This window comes from Juglans regia, chromosome 3, assembly GCF_001411555.2.
Source record: "Juglans regia cultivar Chandler chromosome 3, Walnut 2.0, whole genome shotgun sequence".
NCBI classification, from domain to species: Eukaryota; Viridiplantae; Streptophyta; class Magnoliopsida; order Fagales; family Juglandaceae; genus Juglans; species Juglans regia.
The window spans coordinates 1,528,917-1,552,298 of record NC_049903.1 but is presented as its reverse complement, the minus strand read 5'-3'; the positions used below and the strand labels follow the sequence as shown (position 1 = coordinate 1,552,298).

Sequence of the window (23,382 nt, the reverse complement as noted above, 5' to 3'; positions counted from 1 at the left end):
AAATAATTGAAAAATAATAATTTTATTTTTTAATAAAGTTATTAATTAAATTTGTAAAATATTAAAAAAAAAAAATTTATTATTAAAATATTTAATATTTTATTATTATTTAGACTTTAAGATAGCTAGTCCAATGTGGACTAATTTAGCTATAAATCCATGTTATAGTTAAAATACAACATTCTAGCTAAAATTTAGACTTGGCAATGGCTAGGCCATTGCAATGCTCTTAAAGAACAATGTTAGCTTCAGTCCGAGCTTCCCAGGCAGGAATGACAAATTTGGGGATGGTAAACACCTTACTTGGTAGTCCAGAATCCAGATTAAAAAATATTTGTCCATTGAAAAAAAGGGGCAAGCATAACTGACCGGATTATGTTAGAATCCGGTAGCTGAACCGCATTTTCCATGTCATGGTTCAATGATAAACCATCGCTGTCTAGGATTATAGTTTAGATACTGTCGTCTATAACAAGGAACCAGAAGTTTGAATTCTATAGAATTGAATTTCAAATCATATCCAATTCAACTGCACCAAATGTTGCTCTAAATCGGCAAAACCAGGGCACTGCATGAGAAGAGATACCAAGAAACCGAGCCTTTTGAACTAAATCCAACTGCAACCAGGTATTTTCCTAACTCCTTTTTCCTTCATTTTTTCCCTCACAAGAGAAACATCCAACCATCGGTCAGCTGCTGCATAGATGTTGGACAACAACACATAATTAGCGGGATTATGCGGCTCAAGCTCAAGAAGGCGAGCAGCAATCACCTCCCCTAATTCCACGTCGCACTGTAGCTTACAGGCCCCAAGAAGTGCACCCCAGGCACCAGCATGTGGCTCCACCGGCATTGATTTTATAAGTTCATAACCTTCTTTCAGTCTTCCTGACCTGCTAAGAAGATCGACCATGCAAGCGTAATGATCAGGAGAGGGAACTATGGAGTAGTCATATTTCATGGATTCAAAGTAGTGCCAACCCTCCTCAACAAGCCCAGCGTGACTACACACTGTCAGGATGACCGTGAAGGCTACCTCATCCGGAGCCAGCCCTTCGTTTAGCATCCTATTGAATAGGCCAACAGCCTGTTTCCCATGCCCACGATACGACAGCCCTTGTATCATGGAACAATATGAGATTAGGTCCTTCTTGGGCATCTCCTCAAACAACTTCGTCGCCAACTCCATGTTTCCACACTTCGCATTCATGTCGACACGAGCTGCAGCAACATGAGGTTGACAAGTATCTATTTTGCTCCGGCTCACATAGGAGTCAACCCAAATAGCCAATTCCAAACCACCCACTTGGGAACAAGCTGACATCAAGCTTACCATAATATACTCATCCGGCTTTACACAACTTGAATCCATTTCAAGAAAAACTTTCAACGCGTCGTTTGGCTGACCATTCTGTGCATACCCCGATATCAAGGCCGACCACACAAAAACATCCCTATCAGGGACCTGCTCAAACAAAAACCTTGCGGACGCCATGTCACCCGCCTTTGCATACCCATCAATCATTGTAGTATAAGACACCACATCCTTTTCGGGCATTTCATCAAATATCCTTCTAGCACCCCTCAATTCTCCCAGTTTTACTAGCCCGCCAATAATTGCATTCCACGACACTATATTTTTCTGCGGCATCTCATCGAACAGCCTCTTTGCCTCCGCTAAATCCCCAACGGTGGCATACCCGACAACCATAGCCGTCCACGAAACAACACTTCTCTCAGACATATCATCGAAGATCTTACGAGCACTCGCAATCTCTCTACATTTCCCATACAAGTCAATCAAACTCGTCCTGACGTAGGCATCCCCTTCAACTCCACACCTCAACGCGGACCCATGAATTGATTTCCCTAACCTAACCTCGCACTCGCTGGAACAGGATTTAATGAGCGACGGGTATGTGTACTTATCGGGCATGCGCTCCTCCCTCTTCATGCGAATAAAGATCGAAACGGCGTCGATGAAATGAGACTTCTGGCAGTAACCAATGATGAGAGAGTTCCAGAGAAAGGTATTAGGCCTGAGAACACGGTTGAAGACGCTGGTAGAGTAGGAGAGGGTGGAGAGGGAGTTGGAGAGGGAGACGAAAAGGGTGACAACGAAGTGGTCTTGCTCGAGGCCTTTGCGGATGATGTGGGCGTGGAGTTGGTGGAGGTGGAGGGAGGTCTTGCAGGCTCTCAGGAGGGTTGGGACAGAAGGGATAGAGAAGCTGGTGCCGGTGCCGGTGCCGGTGGTCGAGTTAAGTTTGGGGAGGCAATTGGAGGAGAGGAAGGTAGAGTAACAGCGAGGGAAAGGCATGGGAGTAACGATGTGTTGTCGACATGGCTGTTTAAGTAGAGAAGTCTTTAGGTGTTCCTGTCGTGTATTAAGGCTTTTTGTTTCAGCCCTTTTCGATTTCGGGCATGGAAAACACAGAAGGGAAAATTGGGCTAGCATAATGTCTATAGAAGTTGCTAACCCACTTAAAAAAAGATAGTTTCGGCCCAACATTGAATCAACTCCTTCATGAACCACCACCCAACTCATGTGACGACCAGAAAAATGTATAACAATGATTTTTTTATGACATGTTCTTGTAATACGGTATGCCTCCTTGGATTAAAGTATAGAAAGGCAATGGACTGGCCCAGTTAAAAAAAAAAAAAAAAAATCAAAATCAAGGTGTTTGGATCAAAGCCCAACCCCCTTTTATCCTTTATTGACCTTGTCTACATGGGCTTTAGATGGATGCAATGGTATTGTTTTGTAATCTTTTACATGTGTTTTGGTGTATTATGCACCGTCCGAATAATATGCATGGTTAGGTGACTTCAGCCATGCACCATCTATATATAGGGACCAATCTATTAATTAAAGCTAGCTATATATATAAGTAGGTGATCGAGGGCCGGGGAGGGGAGAACATCCATCTATATTTCTTCTTAATTCCTACTCATGACTGAATTAATTGTAAAATAACAACTTGGGAAAGCTGGTTCACTTGAGAGACCTGCGCGCCTAACAAGCCAACGACTCAATCTAACATAACCATCTAGTGATCGATCTTGACTTTGAAAATCCAAAGTTATTAGTTGGCAACATCAGAGTATTTTACCTTGAGATTTCCGAAATCCTCTTATTTTTCATCTATCTTGGTCCAAACTCCAAAGAGGCATATATATATATATGATTTCGTGCTGAAAATACATTTCCGCCCTCTAATAAAATATTAGATGTTTTGCGTTTTACGTCTTAAACTATTGGAATTGATATATTATATTCAACTATATATATATATATATATATATATTAAAAAAAACTTACAATTAACATGAGTACATTGATTAATTCGATTTTAATAATTAAATATGGATGAAAAATAGATGGATGATAATGATAAAGTTAGACAGATTTTGAAGACTAGCAGTATGCATGTATTATGTCAGTTTCGATAATTAAAAGATAAAGTCTATGTCTCATAAACAAGGGAGACCAGATGATTATGCAGTATGCGGTCTTCTTCAGTTAGCCTTCAAAGTTAGGCCACGATTAAGCTGACAGGTCAGTGCTTCCTGGCCTTAGGGGTTTCTTATTAATTTGTCGCTTTTAGTCATTTTGAAAGGGCAACGTACCTGTGGAAAATTGAGGGTCGTCCCAAAAGACAAAAATCACCCCCTGCCAAAACAAACATGAAACACTGCTGGATCCATCCATCAAACCAATTAGTCCACATCCTACTTTATACGTAATGTCTCCATTAGCATTAATCATGGCCGGCATCCAGGAATCCCATTTAAACATCATGTATGTGCTTAATTTGTGCAGGACTTCTTCTCACATTTACGTGTCTTTAGGTTCTTGCTAATTAGTTAAAAACTGTATTCACACATGAATAAATTAACAATAATGTATATTTCAACCTATTGTTTAGAAGAAATAATGTGATTTTTTACTTGATCAGTATTAATCATGTGCATGGCTCGTATCAAGAGATGATTAAAATTAGACTTGCAAATAGCAATTGCATATGTAGTGCCCCTTTACCGTACCGTAAGTAAGGCTAGCTTGGTGGTCGTGTTCTCGATGGCATGCATGCTCAACGTCACATAGTCGGTAAGGGAAGAAAGTCCAGCATGCATGCATGGATTTTGATTTGTTCCAAGTTCTAGAACGCACGCTTTAGAAACCCCACATATAGAAATGTCCTATACACAACGCATGCTTCATTACCATGCATTCCTGTGAATTATGGGCAAGTCAACGGAGCTCCTTTCACAACTAAGGGCCAGCTTTGTCCCACTCTTGGCAAATGGAGGGGTCATCCCCCTCCCTCCAAACAACAAAGGGACCATACTAGCCATTAGCCTTTAATTTGTACAACCCTACATATATATATATATATATATTGGTCCAACACCTAATATCTATATATATATATATATATCAGTTATCACCAGCCCCTCCCTAAACTACGTACATTCCTACACCACCACCATTAAGCCCCAATCAATGACCGAATTGCATTACTCATGATTTATATAAATCAGTGTGTGCGAATTTTTTGAAAAAAAAAATCGATCACATCATAAAATATATATATATATATATAAAATTAATTTCTTTCTTAGAGACTCTCTTTCTTTTTCAAATCTCAAACTCAAACATACATATAATTCATTAGAGTACTCTTTGGGGAAACCGTGAACCTACAACAGTAAAGATGGGAAAAAAAACATGGTTCGAATCACTACTGATCTGGTGGGCCCAGTTCTAAAGAAAAATATAATGATGTTGTGGGCCCAAGTGGAAGAGCCTCCGCATGCATTCTGATGGAGTTGAATTGATTTCATGAGCCATTTAGGGCCAGGCCAGAGAGCCAGAAAAAGAGGAGACGTGGCCTCTTCTATGTATATTCGTATTCGGCTCCGACAATTTTTTTTTTTTTTTCTAGTTATGGTCTAACTACAGTCCATGAATGTTACCTCTGGGAAATTGTTACCCTGTTTGGTTTTTTATTCGAATATATATAATATATATTATATGTTATAAGTCTATTGCTAGCTGCATTTAGGGTGTTGTATCCAGTGCCAGATATCTGCGTGCTTGATTGCCGAACCATAGAGTAGGCCACATATATATAGCTAGGATGGTGAATATATGGTGTCACGATTCCTGAAATATTAAATAATTGGGATTGCGCGCAGTACTTTCAGACCAATTTAATAATTTGTTGGGCAAACGGTTGTCTCAATTCATCTTAATTTATTATTATAATTTTTTAAAATTTTAATATAAAATATAATAAATAATTTAATTTTTTCAAATCATAAAATAATAATAATATTAAAAAATAATATTTTAATAATATTTTATTATCTCAACTTAATTCAATTTAATTCAATTCAATATCCAAACACAACTTTCATTGTTTGATCGATATGCCTGATATTTTATTAATATTATATATATATATATAGGGTTCTGGAATACGCTGAAATTTTAAAGATAAGTCTTAATTATTTCAACAATATAACAAAATAATCGTCATGGAAAAGGGATATGAATGCATGAAAGAGGGACTGATCGAGGGAGGACGACGTAGGAGGTGGCTAGAAAGCAACAATTTTGACTGTTGAATATCACACCATCTTAATTAATTTCCAAGCACAAGTTGGTAGAAAATTTATATGCAACTTAATTTCCATGTACTTGCAGTACTAGTCTTTAACCTCATAACTAGGTATTTTCCGATTAACGGGAAATTGATGACCTACGAAGTCCATGCATGCAGTATGCATACATGATGTGTCAGTTCAATTAATTATGAGAATTTATTATTTTTCAGATGTATTCTTAATTTTCGGGTCAATAATAAATGTGTCGTATTATTATTATTATTATTATTATTATTATTATTATTATTATTATTATTATTATTATTATTATTATTGTAACGAAAATAGATCGATGGCACTAGCAACGCAACTAGCTAGAGATCGAGAGGTTTTTCTTGTTTCACGTAAATATTTATATATACTCTAAATGTCACCAACCAATCGCAGCCAAAAGTACTGTACGTAACATATCATGTCTATCTGATGCCATTTCGCGTTACAAAATATTCAAATAGATCATGATATATATAATATTATACGATCAGGGACCACAATTAATATTGAAATTATGCATAGGATTCTTTTTCCTTCTTTTTATATTTGTAGTTTCCCATCTTTCTCGGATTTCTTAATAGAATTTCTCTAATAGAATATTTTATCAAACTAATTTAGAATTTAGAGTGAGAAATAAATAAATAATCCACAACATTTATACCTATTTGATAAAATAAATTCCTCGTACAACATCATTAAGTCCTACTTTACAAGTGTCATGGGGTTACATTTATGTATCTCACTCTGTCATATGTAGAATTTGGTAGAAAAAGTAAGTAGTTTCTATCTACAAACTGGTTTTGGCTGCTTTTAAATCAAGCCCAGCTATATAGCTTTCATGGCTAGCTGTTAGCAAACCCCCAAGTCCTAGCACCAAGCAATATTTAGATCCATGGTATAGTACAACATATTCGTATTGCGTCTACATGCCTAACTTATATAAGAGTAATAATATCTGATACGATTCGTGAATTTAATACGAACACGAATTTAGTAGATTTGTGTTTAATATTAACAGATTCGAGTTAAAATGAGTTGACCCGTTAAGACACGATTTATAAACGGGTCAACCTGTTTAATACAAAATCAATCCATTTTGATCCATTTAGAATTTATTTTAAAATTAAAATTTTATTATCGTTAAGTTGTAATATTGATATTTTTCAGTATGCTTATATTTTTATTGTTTTTATTGTTGAGATTATAATTTTAGACCTATGTTCATATTTGTTATTGTATGGTTTGTAATATTGATTTTATTATATGTTAAAATTTGAAAAATATTTATATATTTTTTAAGATATTGTAGTTATTAATAAATATAGATTTTAATTTTTATATGAAATTATGTTAATCAGGTCAAATGAATTATGTGTTTTAGTTCAACACATTTACATGAAACAAACAGATTTAAATGAATCGTATCGTGTTAACATATTTCTAATTAATTACTAAACGGGTTAAAACGGGTGACACGACACGACTCGTTATCTAAATAGGTTGGGTTAGGATTTAAAAATTTGACACGTTTAACTTAACGAGTTAGGTTCGGGTTGACGTATATAGTCGAATATTTATGACTTGACACTACACGAATATGACCCAAAAACACAATTTGTTACCCCTACCTCTATATATATATATATATATATATGTAGCACGTAGAAGTAGTACTCCAATCCATCTCCACAATTTTTCTTTCGGGGGGAAGAGGAGATTATAATATTAAAACTCAAATAACATATATATTTGCCACGAAATTTTTTATATGTAATCAATTATTTGTTATGAAAGTAATTATTTTTTATTAAAATGAATCCATTCTTATCGCAAATAGTAATTATCTTGGTCATAAATGTTAGTTTTTCTCGTAGGGTAACCGACGTGTATTTTAGATTATTGTTTTGTCCATGACTCCCTCCTTACCTATTATATATATATATCCGTGTACACGTATATCTAATTAAGTCAAGATCTCCTGATATCAATTAATTGTGCAGTTAGGACTTGGTAATAGTCATTGAACTTCGAAGGAAATATTGAAAAGGTGCTGCCTGCAAATTATAGTGAGCCCCACCAATCAAGTAAAAGTCCAAGAAAGCGGCTCCATATATGAAATCTCTATGCTTCTTGATCTTTATGATCAGAGTTATGGTCCAGTACTGATCCTTAATAATAAATTCCTGGGCTATATATCTTATATAAGGACGTCTAAGCTCCTCACTTTATAGCGCGTTGAAAACACGGGCATCTAGCTATACGACAGTTTGATTAACCTTAATGTAGTATTCTTAACTCAAAGGTACACGGTGCATTTTTAATTTCGTTACTCACGGTCCTCCTCATGCATGCGCGCAATATTATATATATATATATATATATATATGTTTCATGTACTGACATGCAAGCTAGACCATGCGTATCAAACTTTATATTATGATACATTGTTCTTGGCCTTTCAGTACATGTTTGGACAGTATTACTGCTACAATGTACTGATACAGTCGGAAGCAACCTCTAAGATTTAAGCCAAACAATCATGCATGCATTTCTCATATGATCAGTTACAGCTTGAATAACTCCATGTTTTCAGCGCATTATAATTTTTTTTTTTTTTTTTTCTCCCGAAGCTGGGAACTATGGATATAAAAATTGTAACGTACAACTGGCTTGCTAGAGAGATCAGCCTCACGGATTCATCTTACAAGCCAGGTAGCTAGGCAGATCAGTTTTACTGGGGAATTGAGGAATTGCAAAAATGGAAATAATAAATGCTTTTTTTTACTGTTTTAAATTTTGACCAGTACCGTCAAAATTTTCCGTACTGTCTACTGGGCCGGTATAGGTATTTCATTCGTTTCGTACCGGCTTAAATACTGATCGTACTAGCTGGTACCGGTCGTACTGGCCTCAATTTCGACATGTATCGACTTATATTTTGACTTTTTTTTTTTTTAAAATTACAAGCTTATTTTTTTACCTTCAATTCAGATTACGTTATTTATAATTTATGTATATGTATTTATATATAATTTATTTATATATAAATTATTATTTTAGAATATAATTTATATATATTTATATATATAATTTATTTATATACCAATTATTTTAAAATGATATATAAAATGATATCGATATCGAAATATTTCGTTTCAATATCTTGACCGGTACGACTCAGTATTCAAAACATTATAGTTTTTCTACGTCAATAATCAATATCGTCCCTTCATATCCGTCACTGCTTTCCTTAAATATCTCATGGGCCTGTCTTGCTCCCCAGTCTCTGAATAAACTGCAAGATTTTCCTGATTATATTACATGAGAAACGCGCGTATAAGCTTCACGAATTACATGACAGATTCCTCACCCTGCCAAGTTGTGGATTTCTTAATGGTCAAGGATTGATCACGCACTTGGCCAAACAACATCTTTGGAGAAAGTTGAAGAAAAAACTCAGGTTTCGGCACTTTGATAAGAAAAATAGCTAGCTTTGTTTTTATGAGGTACAGGTGAGAAACTATTTTATTCACTACATTATGTCTACAAACGATAACCTTTGGTAGGCTATTTGGACTGATCGATCCATTGAAGAGCGTGACATGTCGTTACTCATTACTGAGACGAATTGCATGATGTATATTGTATTTAATAGCATGACCAAGATCATGACACAACATGATGTTTTTATTAGATAATGAAATAGGAATACTGCGGCCTCAACAACCTCAATTATATATGTGACTACTCCAACATGTACTTAAATTACAACAGCCAGTCCAACCTTTTGTAGAGATGAAAAGGGTGTCTGGATCTACCTGGAAATTGAGGTGGGTTTTGTCTGAAACTCACACAAAAGACATATATATAATCTAACTAAAAAGAAATGTTCGATAGAATAGAAAACAGTAGCATGAGAGAGAGAGAGAGAGAGAGAGAGAGAGAGAGAGAGAGAGAGAGAGACGCCCAAAGAGTCAGACGCAAGTGAGTGTTGGAGATTAATATATGAAAGAGAGACAGAGAGAGAGATTGGAGTGTGAGGAGAGGATTTAAACACGACTGCATGCCCCAAAAGGGAGTTAGCTCTTCTCAATTTGACAAATATATATATATTATCCCATGCATGATCTCTCTGCTAATTATTGGAAAGGTAAGGGATCTGTAGATCGATTTATTTCAGGTCCCGGCCAATCGTTTCCTTTCCTCGCTCAAATTTTCAAAACTAAATGAATGGCCAAACACCAATAATGCTGTCATGCACGTGACAAATATACAGATCTCAAACACGGGTGACAAAAAGACACTCGTTTATCCTACAACAAGGACCACTACTCCTGAATAATGATCCTAACTAGCTAATATCCAAGTTTTTCTTTACCAAATTAACCTATTCTCCATGCCTATAGTTGATGAACAACCCAAGTTTACCATGAGAAAGATTATATAGTAATAGCATGCATGGGTACTAATTAATGCTGTCATGTTATATATCTTTTTATTTTCCTTAGTAAATGATCAGTCATATATAATAGTAGACTATAGAGTAGGAAAATAAAATATAACTCTTTGGATATAATAATAAAATATAACGAACTAGAACAAATTTGTATCATTTGTATATTATAATATTCCTCGCTATATATAATGATCGATCCCCATGGACAAGGCTCTGCAAATTTATAAAGCATATATGCAAAGTGCTAGATCAGGAACCGTTGGATCATGGCATGGAAGCAGATGACTGTTACGTCAGGGTGGCCCCGCGTCCTTTTTATTTGTTTGCCAATCTAGTAACGTGGGGTGTTCCTAGCTAGCTAGTTATTCACTTGTAGCATTTTTCTTTTCTTTCTCCACATTCGTGAAGAAACATGTTCTGCCGAATCCTTTAATTTTTACTGTCATATATCCTCATTGATCCTCAGTTCACTGATTAAATTGTCACATGAATTACAAACTTATTATTCATACTTTTCAATTCAAATTCCTGAGGTGAAAAAAGAACACACATGGTAATGGGGGGAGAGAGAGAGAGAGCATATCAAATTACACTGAAAACCTTAAGTACTCTCGTACATACATTTCCCCCTACTCTCCTTTTTCCCTCTCGTTGTCATATCTGTGTTGCTACATCAAATGGTTCCCACAGTTTCAAACGTCAAACCCATAATTATCAGAACTCTCCAATAAAAACCTCCTCCTCTCTCTCTCTCTCTCTCTCTCTCTCAAATGTCCATAAACGACTTGTCTTCGGACCTTCCAGAAACACTCTGGTGGACTCAACTTCGGCAGCAGCAACCCGGCATGGAGCCAATCCCAAATCAACCTTCATCTTCTTCAAACACCGACCCTTCGTGGACCCCCCAACTCTACCAGCAACACCGGGCCTGGCTTAAGTCGACGACAACCTCAACCACCCCCATCGGCTTCCACCTGAAACGCGACGACAACGACGAAGAACTCGACGACCAAATCCCGGAAAACCCCTCACACCAAGAAGTAATCCTAGAACAAGAAGAAGATCAACAACAACCAGCTCATAAAACCGAGAAAGAACCCATGTTTGAAAAGTCATTGACCCCTAGCGACGTCGGCAAGCTCAACCGGCTCGTCATCCCGAAACAACACGCCGAGAAGTACTTCCCTCTCAGCGGCGAATCGGGCTTGTTGCTGAGCTTCGAGGACGAGTCCGGCAAGTGCTGGCGCTTCCGGTACTCGTATTGGAATAGTAGCCAGAGTTATGTGCTAACCAAAGGGTGGAGCCGCTACGTGAAGGAGAAACTCCTCGACGCCGGAGACGTCGTTTTGTTCGAGCGCCAGAGGACTGACGGCGAGCGTTTGTTTATAGGGTGGAGGCGGCGTGGGGCAGAGGCGCAAGTTAGCAGTGGAGGGCATGGGATATTGGCGGCACAGCACAGTAATAGCAGCAGAAGTGGGCCGGGGTGGACAAGATCAGTGCTCTATTCTGCGCACCCTTATCCTACGCATCATCATCATAATCCCCTCCCATATCAACCTGACTGTCTTCATGCAGGTGTCATGTCTTTCACATTCTCTTCTAACCCTATCTCTTTCTAACTTCAACAAACAACCCAGAAAGATGGGCAAAAAACAAACCTTGATTATTTTTGAAAAAAAATAATTAGTCTTCTATATTTTGTTGGGCATTATACGAGCACATAAAAGTGCGTGAAGGACACCTTCCAATTACTTTTGGAAGAATGTGTTCGTGTAACTAGTACAATTGGATCGAGTATATTACTAATTAATTCCTATGTATGAAGCGGTACCGTGTTAGATTATACAGCATTCCCAGATGCATCTTGTCAAAATTTTCTCGTGAAAATATACATAATGCGCGAGTCTGTTAAAGAAGCTACAGAATTAATTAATGATGAGTTACTGATCATCAAGAAACCGAGTCCTTACTACATGCACGTGTGGTTAATATTTACAGGGTCGACGCCTAATCAGAGGCGCCAAACGACAGTACCCGCGGTGGGAAGCTCGAGGATACTGAGGCTGTTCGGGGTGAACTTGGAGTGCCAGCCTGAAGAATCCGAGCCATCCACACCTGACGGCTCTCCTTTGTCGAACCAGGGTCCAGCCTTCCAACATTCTTATAATTACGGCCTGCATCAACCTGCTTATTCTAGTTCCGATCCTCGTCACAGTCCCACGGTACGCCGATCGATATATATATATATTTAGTTATGGTTTCATCAATTTAATTAATTATTTTCTTAAGTAAATCTTTATGGAGCTATAATCGACTATAATATTTTTCTACTAGGATTTTGTTGTTTCCACTAATCAGACAGGTTAATGGAATGTGCGAATATTAATGAGACCGAGGTCTCATGTTAGTGTATTAACTAATAAAAAAATGATAATCTTGGTCCAAATTAAATTCGTCTAGTAGTGTTTAATACGTCTGTTGTTTCGCACATGTGAATTTCGAATGATCATGCATGATATGTCTGACTCTGCATGAAATTAATTATTTCGTTCAATTATTGTAACTTTTTGAGAAGCATTAGTAGCTAGCTAAGCGCGCGGCGGGGTTATATAAAAGTAAAAGGCCGTCTGCTCTTTTCTTGCCAACAATGTTGTTTTTAAGCTTATTATAAAATTTATTTTGGTATTTATAACGGGGATATACATATATATATATGTATATACATGTATATAGATGCATGTGATATGAATTAAGGAGCATGAAAATGCAAGTTGGTATGATTGGTTACTGGGGCTAGCTAATGCTGAATAATGTGGAATAAAAAATTAACCAATGCGGGTTTGATTTGTTGTGGGCCAAAACCATAATATATTACAAACATATTCGAGTTATAATATTTATTAACTACTTCATAATTACATATATAGGGACTTGCATGCCTTAAATATATATTCTTACCAAATCGAACTTGAATAGTAGAGTCCAGTTCGGTTAATTTGGTAGTTTTTGCTCTCGGCTGGTTCCAATTTGGAAAGTTAGAGGGCTGCTATTTCAAGTTTCAACAGTCCAAACAAACATATATAGCAATGATAATTAGTAAGCCACAGCTAGCTGACCTAATAATTGATGGCCAACTAGAACTAGCTAGATGGGTCATGATCATATATTTATATATATAACTTGTCATGCAAAACTAAGGAAAATGATAGGATTACTACCCTCTTACTACTCATTTATTATTTTTTTTATATTTGATTTTTTTTATAATTTTTTATTTTACTTAATAGTTAAGGAAGTGATAATTAGTAAATTTATATATTTTTTTAATTTTTTCTTAATGATTAAGGATGTTAAAAAAATACTTAAAATAAAATGATAAAAAAATAAAAACACTACAAGTAGTAGATGGGTAGTAGATAGGTAGTAAGCCTATCACTACCCCAAAACTAATACTTGCTGAATGATGGAAGATTTTGCATATTTTCTTTGTCATGAATGAAGTGTAATAATTATTAGCTTGTGTGTGGGATTGTAACAGGATATCACTTTCTCCCGAGATGCCAACCAGATCATGAGAAATCACCGAGGATAAAGATCTGTGGATGTGACGCTCTGAAGTTGGTCTGATTTATTTTCATCTACTTGAAGCGTCCCAAATATATATAGGGATAAAAATATATCTATAAAAATTGGAAAAAAAAAATCCCAGATTTTCAGGCCAATTACTACTCTTAGTACAATTCGAGGCAAAGGGTAAGGGGGGAAACCAAAGGAAGGTGGGAGTCGTGGGAAAAAGAGACTGCAGAATGCCAGATAGCTAGGGAAGAAGGGATGGGGGGTAATTGGGACCCACGGAAAAAAGCTGGGTTTTGGTGACGTCGCCCATTGCCAAATAGGAAATTTGGGTCGTTGAAAATCAGGAAATGAGGAATCTATTTTCCACTGTTGAGATTCTGCCTGAAGATTTTTCAGAAGGGCTCATCATAATAATGGAAGCAGGGTATGGTGCTGGTAATGGTGGTGTGGTGGGGTGGGTGGATGGACGGACTTGAATAGATTGGTGACAGCCCAGTCGTACTAGACCACTCTTCTGTCTCTGTATCTGTCTTTAATTATGTCTATCTCCAAATGTAGCTAAGCTGTCTTTGGTGCTCTCCTGGAATCTGCATAGTAGTGAGAAGCTGAGAAGGAGAGCATATTTTTTTCGTTCACGAAAATTTTTGTTGCAACTTGCAAAGTCAGAGGGCTAAATTTTTCCAAAACACCATGTGGGGCATGATGTTGATTGGGGGTTGGTATTCTTCATTGCCTTCTGCGTTCAAATATGTGGATGGAAAGGGCTGAGATCGAAATGAAAAAGGAAACGGTTTGTAATGCACGTGGCCAAGGGGAAAAAAAAAAAAGATCATCTAAGGGAAAGTAACTAACAGACAACAACGAGGTAAATGAGAGTGAGAGGTATCGTAGTAATTTAAGTGCTGGCCCTAATGGTACTGTCTTCTTGTTAACAGGGGCAAACAGAATGTTCCGCCAATCATGGCTTTAAATCACCAGCAGCCAAAGCTGGCTTTTGTTTTCAATAACTCAATGAAACAAACCTCTGTGCTTTGTGCTTCTATCCCTTAGAGGACTGTGGTGAGAAACTGTGTCAAAATGGAGATATGAAACAACCCTGCAAAGAACACTGATGTAATTGGATTTTATATTACTGGTATGAAGTAAGTTTACATTCCAGACGTGCAAATGAAGAGGCCTAATAGTTAGAAAAATGGGTCTCCATCAACTTTGTTACTTGGTCATAAAGGACGCAAGAATCTCTACTTATAAGTACTAATACATCTGCCGAGGAAAAAAGAATACTCATATCTCTATCTGATATCCGTCAAGAAATTTGTTCATACATATCAATATACTGCTTGTGCTTATTGGCGTTGTGGGTGGATGTCCAATCCAAAATTGAACACATCTTATATTGATCAATGAAATAGTCAGCTGATTACACAGGTTTTTCACCAGTTAAAAGTACCAATAAACAACTTGGCTGCTATTTATGTGCTGAATATTAGCCTTAGTTTCAGTGCATGCATTCTGATTCATCTTCAAGCATGTTTGGCACATAAATTGAGCAACAAAGTGCAAAATACCTGTTCAGATAACAACTGTCTGTGTCGTGATTATGGGGGCCCATAAGATTTTGGTCTAGGGAGATACCAATTGACCTCTGCCGCGATGGTGTCCAATGTTCAGTGGCTCTATTGCTCTGCAAGTGGGAGGGTCCCCAGGTGTGTGTTGTGATAATTGAGCCAGATGCAGAATCGAACAAAGGAATGAAGGGAATTTTTTTTTCTTTTTTTTTTATATAGTAATGAAGGGGCTATTCCTGTATAATGGGGCTGTCCTGCCAGACTAAATTGAATCTTACATGACTCAGTACAGTACGAATATGGAAACACCAAGTGAGTATTTCTTCATTCCACTTAACTTTTCCTCTTCTCGTGCTTTATTGCTTTTGGGCTCTTGGTTCAATCTCGCATTCACCTCCCTTAGAATTGAATACCCTGAGGAATAAAAAGGGCATCCTTTTTAGAATTGAATATCCTGAGGAATAAAAGCAAGCAATGATGTTGATATCAGCATAGACACCATCAATGATCGCAAGAAAGCATAAAACCATGCAAAAGAATCTCGCATTTCTTTGGCCCAACTTTTTATTTTTATGTTGCCGAGCAATCTTTTAGATATCTGCCTCTTTGTGGGACAATGATCGAATACTTCTAACAGGAGGGAAATATTTTGTAAACAAAATGAATCTTGATAACTGCTGCCCACGGCCCCATTACTGATTTGCAAAAGGTATATAGTTTATTGGTCATGATTATGAATTTCGATATCACGTTCCAGAGAAGACTTAAAGCAAGAGGCATGTGCATGAAAAGACTTGAAGCAAAACCCAGTCATGCGGCAGGAAGGAACTAAGATGTGGCAACACCACCAACCACATCACTTAACAGAGAAGCCCACAAAACAGTCCGTCAGTGATGTAACTCTTCCCTGACACAGAAAGAGCAATTGCTACCTCAAAATAATCTCTCAGGATAAATGATGGGTTAAGAAAGTGCCACCATGCCGCACAGAGCAAGCGAGCTTATTAGCCGAAACAGAAGGGAATTTCTCATTGTGGGGGCCTTGATTTTCGTTCAATGATTCCATTTCATGTGAAGTCATTTTCAATACTCTTATCTCCACGATGTTGTGTACTTAAAATGTATTACCCTCGCATCTCATGACCCGATTTGTTTGTCACGTGTATTCTTTCTGAAGTCAAAAATGGTGTCCCACTGCATCTTCTTCGATCTTAAACAGATCTTCACTGAGAATTCGGTCCATCAATTGTGAAGGATCCATTGCAAGGCTGAAAAGAATCTCCACATGGGAGGAGCAGCAGCAATAGAAAAAAGAACGTTAATAAACTATCCATGCTGAAGCAAGATATCTCACTCATGACTACCCCCACCTTGCCACCTTAAACTTGAGCTTGTGGCATTATCAGACGCTTGCACTTCATAGAATCATTAACCGATGAAGTTCCATCTTAAATCTCTGTTCCGTTCATCATGGTTGTACAAGCAAGATTATGCCAACTATTCCATTGCCTGGAAAAACAAACAGACAATATCCTTACGAGTATGAGGCATAAACAGACAACAAAACCAATTTCCTTCGGAATCAGCACTACCGAGGGATGAGTGTTTCTAAAGAAATTGGCTATACAGAATAATTTCCAATGTATTTATAATTCTCAAATTTTGCTTTACACAAAGACAAAACCTTTCGAGTATAATGGATTATGCTGGTAGTTTCCTACAATCTGAGCCGTAGAAAACCATCTCATCTCCCTCATCAATTCTTCTTTATCTTTTGTTGTTTCTCAGTTCCAAACTCCCAACTTCCAACAGCAAAAGCACAAAGCTCAAATTTTTTTTATTCGTAAATGCATTCATAAATGCACAGCGCTCAGTTTGGATACCAAAACCATCTCAACCCGTTTCATTTTATCTTATCTCATCATTACAATTTTTACAAATGTCTACATAAAATATAATAAACAATTCAATTTTTTCAAATGATAAAATAATAATAATATTAAAAAAAATATTCTAACAATATTTTATTTAACTTTTATCTAAAACTATCTCATCTCATCTCAATGCAAATTCTATCTAAATCTAACCAGATTTCAAGCTCCTCAAAAGATCTTTTCCATAATAAATATAGTCATGGAAATTGAAGTGTTTATTTTTAGTTACAAATGGTCAATATATATAATTATTATTCCTCATTACTGTAAAAACTTCGTTTTCTTGCATGGTCCCAATATATAGTCCCAGCAGGAATAACACATTAATAAGGATCAGCAATCTTTGTTACAACAAATTACTTTAATGTATATTATTTATTGATTTTTTTCAATAGTAACTGGATATATAAGAATCATGTGTTATAGTAGTACATACGTTAGTTTTTTTATTTTTTGTTTCAATTCTATATATGTTGTATAGAATAACTTTTGTACTTGTACAAGTATAGTTAGTTTACAATTTTCTTAAAGTTTGGTTTCGGGATTTTCGTAACCATCAACGTCCTTTCTTCTTGTAAAAGGTATTTCTCTACCAAAAACAAAGATGATCAATAAAATTTGGGTATTAATGAAATATAGTAAAAAAATTAAATAAATAAAGAAATCGCAGAAACTTATAGCACGAAAATGTTTATAAATGACTAATATTCTCTGAATAAAATAATATCGTTGGGTTCTACTATGACGAAAAAACTCGTGGACTTTTTGTGTTCATTGTAGCTTAGCTTGTTTTCTTTTATGGCGGAACCTTGTTTTTATCAATGGCAATATTATTCTATCGGCCTCTAAAATATCGTTGGGTTCTACCATGACGAGAAAACTTCATGTGGACTTGTTGTGTTCATTTCATGAGCAGAACCTTGATTTTATCTATAGCATTATTCTATATATTAAACTGCCCCAACAGAAAAATCCTAGATCCGCCACTAAACGATTTATCATCGACAACTCCGACATCCTCCGGGGTATTTCCATCAATTCGACACAATGTACGGCAACTGCTAGCTGAGCTGCAGCCGTTGTCAAGGCCTTGGAGTAGAACCGGGCTCCACCACCCTGGAAATGCCATAGAGTAGGTCAACCAACCCATCCTTCGCCGAAGAGAAGTGCATACACAGCCTTATTGTCGCTACAAACTTAAAGTTACCAATTTGAGTACATATACTTAAAAATATAAACAGGAAAGAAAGCCTAATAAGAATGAGCCAACCCCAGCATCATTAAGAGTCAATCAATCAAAAAACCACATCGAACAAACCCACTAAGAATCAAACAAAAACCCAACAAAACAACCGGCCAAAAATATACAAGAAGGCACCAAATTCAAGCCACATCCCATAACGCAAAAAGGTGAGCGAAGTTACCGGCCGGGGCGGGCACCCCCGTCTCGCCGTCCAATCTGTGTACATTTTCCGCCCTCTTCCTTCATAAATTAGCGCTTTGGGCCAGACCCATTGATTCGCATGCTGAGAGTGAGAGGTCCTTGACTATACGTTATAAACGTCATCAGTCATTCGCGTGAGTCGTTTTGTCTAATAACATCAGAATGTAACAGCTAAATGGGCCGCTATTAAATAGCCGCAAATTGCCGTGACACTGAGAAATTAAACAGTCATTGAAGATTGAACACCGCCTCGAAAATTATCCGATCTTCCACTTAATTATCTTATCGCCTTGAAGTCAATTTCAAATTTTATTATGGTGTTAATAATTAGATTTAAAAGATAAGAATCGAATAGACAATTTCAAAATTTATTATGGTGATAAAGGATCAATAAACCATAATGACTGAATATCCATTAATATACTTATTTTGAAATATCGATGATATTGCCCTGAATATGGGGGCGAGAGAGATTTCAAACGATCATTTTTTAAAGAATGTTGTTATATTTGACCAATCGGCTTATGATCTCAACTACTGTTTTATAATCGAATGCTTTTGATGTTGTCCAACCTAATTACTATTAGAATATTCTTTTTCTTTAAAGAATTTGTCAGGTATGATTGGCACGTACTCGAGAACAAATTAAACATGCAGTCCACCTTTTAGCGGCATCATCTGTGCGTATTTCACGTACACAACGACAACAAAAGTTAATTAGAGTCTCTTTTTAATAAAAGGCGGCACTTTCTTTGTTTTTTAGATGAGGTGAAGTAAAATGAGATGAAATGAAATGTATTAAATTAAAATTTAAAAATTAAATAAAATATTATTAAAATATATATTTTTAATATTATTTTTTATTTTAAAATTTTAAAAAATTAAATTATTTATTATATTTTATATAAAAATTTAAAAAAATTATAAAGAAAAAATTAAATGTGATGAAAAATTTCATGAAAATGAACTAGGTATAGTTTCCAAGAAAAACCCATCATGCACGTCCTGATGATCAGTGATCACGAGCCTCTCTTAATTTCACTTCATTATTGGCCTCATGCATACAACTGCCTAATCTCTCTCTCTCGGTCTCTCTAATGACCTCTTCAACTCCTTCCTTTTCTTATGGATCTTCAACCCGCCTCTCGGGAATTAACCATAGCACAAAAGCTCCAGCTTCTCCTCTTCCCCATCCTAACCAAAAGAGAACTTAAATGTGCACTTCCTTTTCTCTTTCTTCTAATTTCTTCCGTTGTTATTTTTAGTTTTGTAATTCCTCTTAATTCTCAGTCCATTCTTCGTATTGGTTTCTTATCGCAAATCCTACCAAACAAAAAGCCATCGCTAGAAGCTTGCGATTATTCTAATGGCAGATGGGTTCGGGATGAGAGCTACCGGCTTCGATCATACACTGAGAACTGCCCGTTTCTTGATCCCGGCTTCCGGTGCAGTCAAAATGGCCGGAAAGACGAAGATTACCTCAATTGGAGGTGGCAACCAGAGGGCTGTGATCTTCCAAGGTAATGGTTTGACAATGGAGTTTCTCTATGTCTGTTCATGCATGCCATGCATGGAATTAAATTGATAATCATTGATTTGATATTATCTCGGTCGGACCTCAATCTTTGTTAGCTGAATCCCCAAAAACGTGGGAACGATAACTTCAGAAACATATTAGTGGGGTTTTACCGTTTCCATTCAGAAAATAATTAAGATCATTTTGTTTTGTGTATGGTGTCATGTTAACTGCTTTATAACCTCGTCACATCGTGTAGTTGATCTTTTTAAAACTAGGTATAACTGTAAATTGCTGGGAAAAAAAAAAATCCATCTTTTGTAGTTCTCCCCTTCAATTGCAAAAGCATGCACACACATCCGATAATACACCGTCCACGAATCCATGCACCTAAATTGGCAAGAAAATATCCTTCCTTCCTTATCCTCTGTAATTGCAAAAGACACGATATTATTGTTTGGTTGAGTTCTTTAAAAAATAGTTTTTTTTTTTTTTTAGGGATGCTACTCATCATCATCCCACACACATCTTATATATTTTATTTTATTTTATTTTTTAAATTTCTTATTTATTTTATATTTACTAAATTACTACTTGAGTTGTTCTACTCACCGTCTATACACCACTGAGAAAAATAAAAAAAAATAATTAAAAAATATGTGGGACGTGAAATGCTAAGTATAATAATTCTTGTTCTTTTAGCTTTTTCAAAGGACAAAAACAAAAATACAAAAAAAAATATATATTTAATTTAATTTATTTTGGAATATATGATGTTTCCATTAAGTTTGCTTGATCTTCTTCGGAACAGCTAAGGAAATTTTCAATTAGTTTGCTTTTTCTTCTGAAAATTTAAGGAAATTTTCAATTAGTTTGCTTTTTCTTCTGAAAATTTAAGGAAATTTTCAATTAGTAATTTCTAAAACATTAAAGAACATGTTTTGTTTTCCCCAAATCATAGATTTAATGCAAGCGAGCTCTTGGAACGAAGCAGAAATGGGCGTATAGTGTTTGCCGGAGATTCTATTGGAAGAAACCAGTGGGAGTCTTTGCTGTGCATGCTTGGAGAAGCAGTCTCCAACAAATCCAGAATATATGAAGTAAATGGAAACCCCGTAACAAAACACAAGGGCTTCCTCTCCATGCGGTTCCATGATTACAACCTCACAGTTGAATACTACAGGGCACCTTTTCTTGTTGTCATAGGCCGCCCACCTCGGAACTCATCGGACCAAGTCCGGACCACCGTCCGGGTTGACGAGTTGCACTGGTACTCCAAACAGTGGTCAGGAGCAGATGTTCTAGTTTTTAATGCTGGACATTGGTGGAACGAAGACAAAACTGTAAAGATGTATGTACGTAAGAGCCTCCATATAATCTAATACATATACACTGACATTCAAAACCTAATTTCTCTTCAGTTTTTGTCATCCTTTGTTATGTGGTAACTAAATGCCGTACGGAGTAAATCAGAGACTAGTGATCATGAAGCTGATAAATCATGTTTCTGGCCTACACTTACTATTGTGATTTCAGGGGCTGCTATTTTCAGGAAGGAGGCAAAGTTAACATGACAATGGAGGTGATGGAAGCATTCTGGAGGTCTCTACTAACATGGAAATCTTGGGCATTACAAAATTTAGATCCTGAAAGGAGTCATACATTCTTTCGCAGCTATTCCCCAGTGCATTTCAGGCAAGTCCCGTAAAAGTAACAAAGAATAGCTTTATTTGTGCATGGTTTAAATAACAATATTCACCAGTACTACTACTTTCACACAGCCCCAAGACTGCCCTTGATTACACAGTACTTGACTACTTGAACCTGTCTCGCGTGTATAATTTTTGCAGGAATGGCACATGGGATGGCGGGGGTTTATGCGATAACAATACCGAACCAGAAACAAACCGCACATTGCTGGAAGCTGAACCATTGAATAATGTATTTATTTCCAAAGTAATCAAACAGATGAAGAATGGAAAGAGCAAGATGATCCAGTACTTAAACATCACCTATCTAACAGAATTTAGGAAAGATGGTCACCCCTCAAAGAATCGTGAGCCAGGGACTCCAGCTTTAGCTCCACAAGACTGCAGCCATTGGTGCCTACCTGGAGTGCCAGACATATGGAATGAACTCCTCTATGCTCATCTCTTGTCAAAAGGATTCAGAACCAACTGATCATCATCAGGTTAACTTTTCAAATAAATGAAAAATTCATGTGACCACTCACAATTGATAACATCGGCTGGCTGCATGTACCGAATTTGTACCAAACCAAAACGCATATCAATGATATTCAGTCGACTAGGAAAAATACGGGTTCTGGCATCTATAGAAGATTTTTCTTGATTTACGGAAGGTTGAGTAGTTCCTCCTATATCCCACTGAACGGTAGTTAATAAGACAATGGTTATTCTTCCTTTCCAAAACTATCGAAGTACATGAACTTTGAGCCGCGCTATGACAAATTACCCTTGGTGTGCTTCTTCAAAAGCCACAACAAAATTAAATCAAGAAATGCTTGGGGTCCCCATTTTGATTTTGGGTCCCGAGCATTTCTACCAATACTTTTTTTTTAAAATTAAATATTTTTTAATGATGTTGTGAGTTTTAAAAAAAAAATGTTTAAAGAGTTTAAAAAAATACATGAAAAAAAAAAAAAAAATAGCCTTCTCGTTGGACAATGTCGAGAGCTACTCTCAGTGGCTCTAGCACTGCCCAATTAAATCTGGCTCATTTCACGAAATTGATGAAAGAGAAATAATATTTACAGTCTTGTATGTATAAGCCTACCATATTCTTTTGAAAAAAGATAATATATCTATGACTCACATAAAAAAATTATTTTTTAATAGCACTAGATCTCACTTTTTCAAAAAGAGTACATGGGCACGATTTGTACACTCTAAAGATACTGTATCTAGCATCACTCTTGATGAAAAAACTTGAACCAGCATTTGGTTAATTAACAAAGAACAACAAGGTAGCCTTTTGCTTTTTCAAAAGCTTAAGCACTCTCAAGAAGTTGTGGAAAGGCCCATGAAACCGTACTGAATAATTGAAAATACTAGGCAGGACATAAGGTGTTTGAGGAAAAGTCTAACACAATGTAGACTCAAAGATGCTTTTGGATTCCATGTTTTATATATTGAAAAATGTATTACATCATACTATGTATAGAAAATGTTCATAACAACCTTAATTCCTTCTCCTATCAT

The 23,382-nt window shown here is 36.4% G+C and overlaps 3 protein-coding genes across 3 annotated transcripts; 2 read left to right on the top strand and 1 right to left on the bottom strand.

Moving 5' to 3' along the window:
• Positions 1-303: 303 nt before the first annotated feature.
• On the bottom strand, positions 304-2,449 carry LOC109002138 (putative pentatricopeptide repeat-containing protein At5g37570). Its single transcript, XM_018979762.2, has one exon. The coding sequence runs from the start codon at positions 2,315-2,317 to the stop codon at positions 608-610; it is 1,710 nt and encodes a 569-aa protein (XP_018835307.2). The 5' UTR covers positions 2,318-2,449; the 3' UTR covers positions 304-607.
• Positions 2,450-10,842: 8,393 nt separating this feature from the next.
• On the top strand, positions 10,843-14,907 carry LOC109002139 (B3 domain-containing protein At2g36080-like). The gene is made up of 3 exons (XM_018979764.2): positions 10,843-11,698; positions 12,122-12,345; positions 13,662-14,907. The coding sequence occupies exons 1-3, from the start codon at positions 10,894-10,896 to the stop codon at positions 13,713-13,715; spliced, it is 1,083 nt and encodes a 360-aa protein (XP_018835309.1). The 5' UTR covers positions 10,843-10,893; the 3' UTR covers positions 13,716-14,907.
• A 4,783-nt stretch (positions 14,908-19,690) lies between these two features.
• LOC109002133 (protein trichome birefringence-like 9) lies at positions 19,691-22,592 on the top strand. The gene is made up of 4 exons (XM_018979754.2): positions 19,691-20,165; positions 21,123-21,512; positions 21,698-21,856; positions 22,012-22,592. The coding sequence occupies exons 1-4, from the start codon at positions 19,771-19,773 to the stop codon at positions 22,340-22,342; spliced, it is 1,275 nt and encodes a 424-aa protein (XP_018835299.1). The 5' UTR covers positions 19,691-19,770; the 3' UTR covers positions 22,343-22,592.
• Positions 22,593-23,382: the final 790 nt, after the last annotated feature.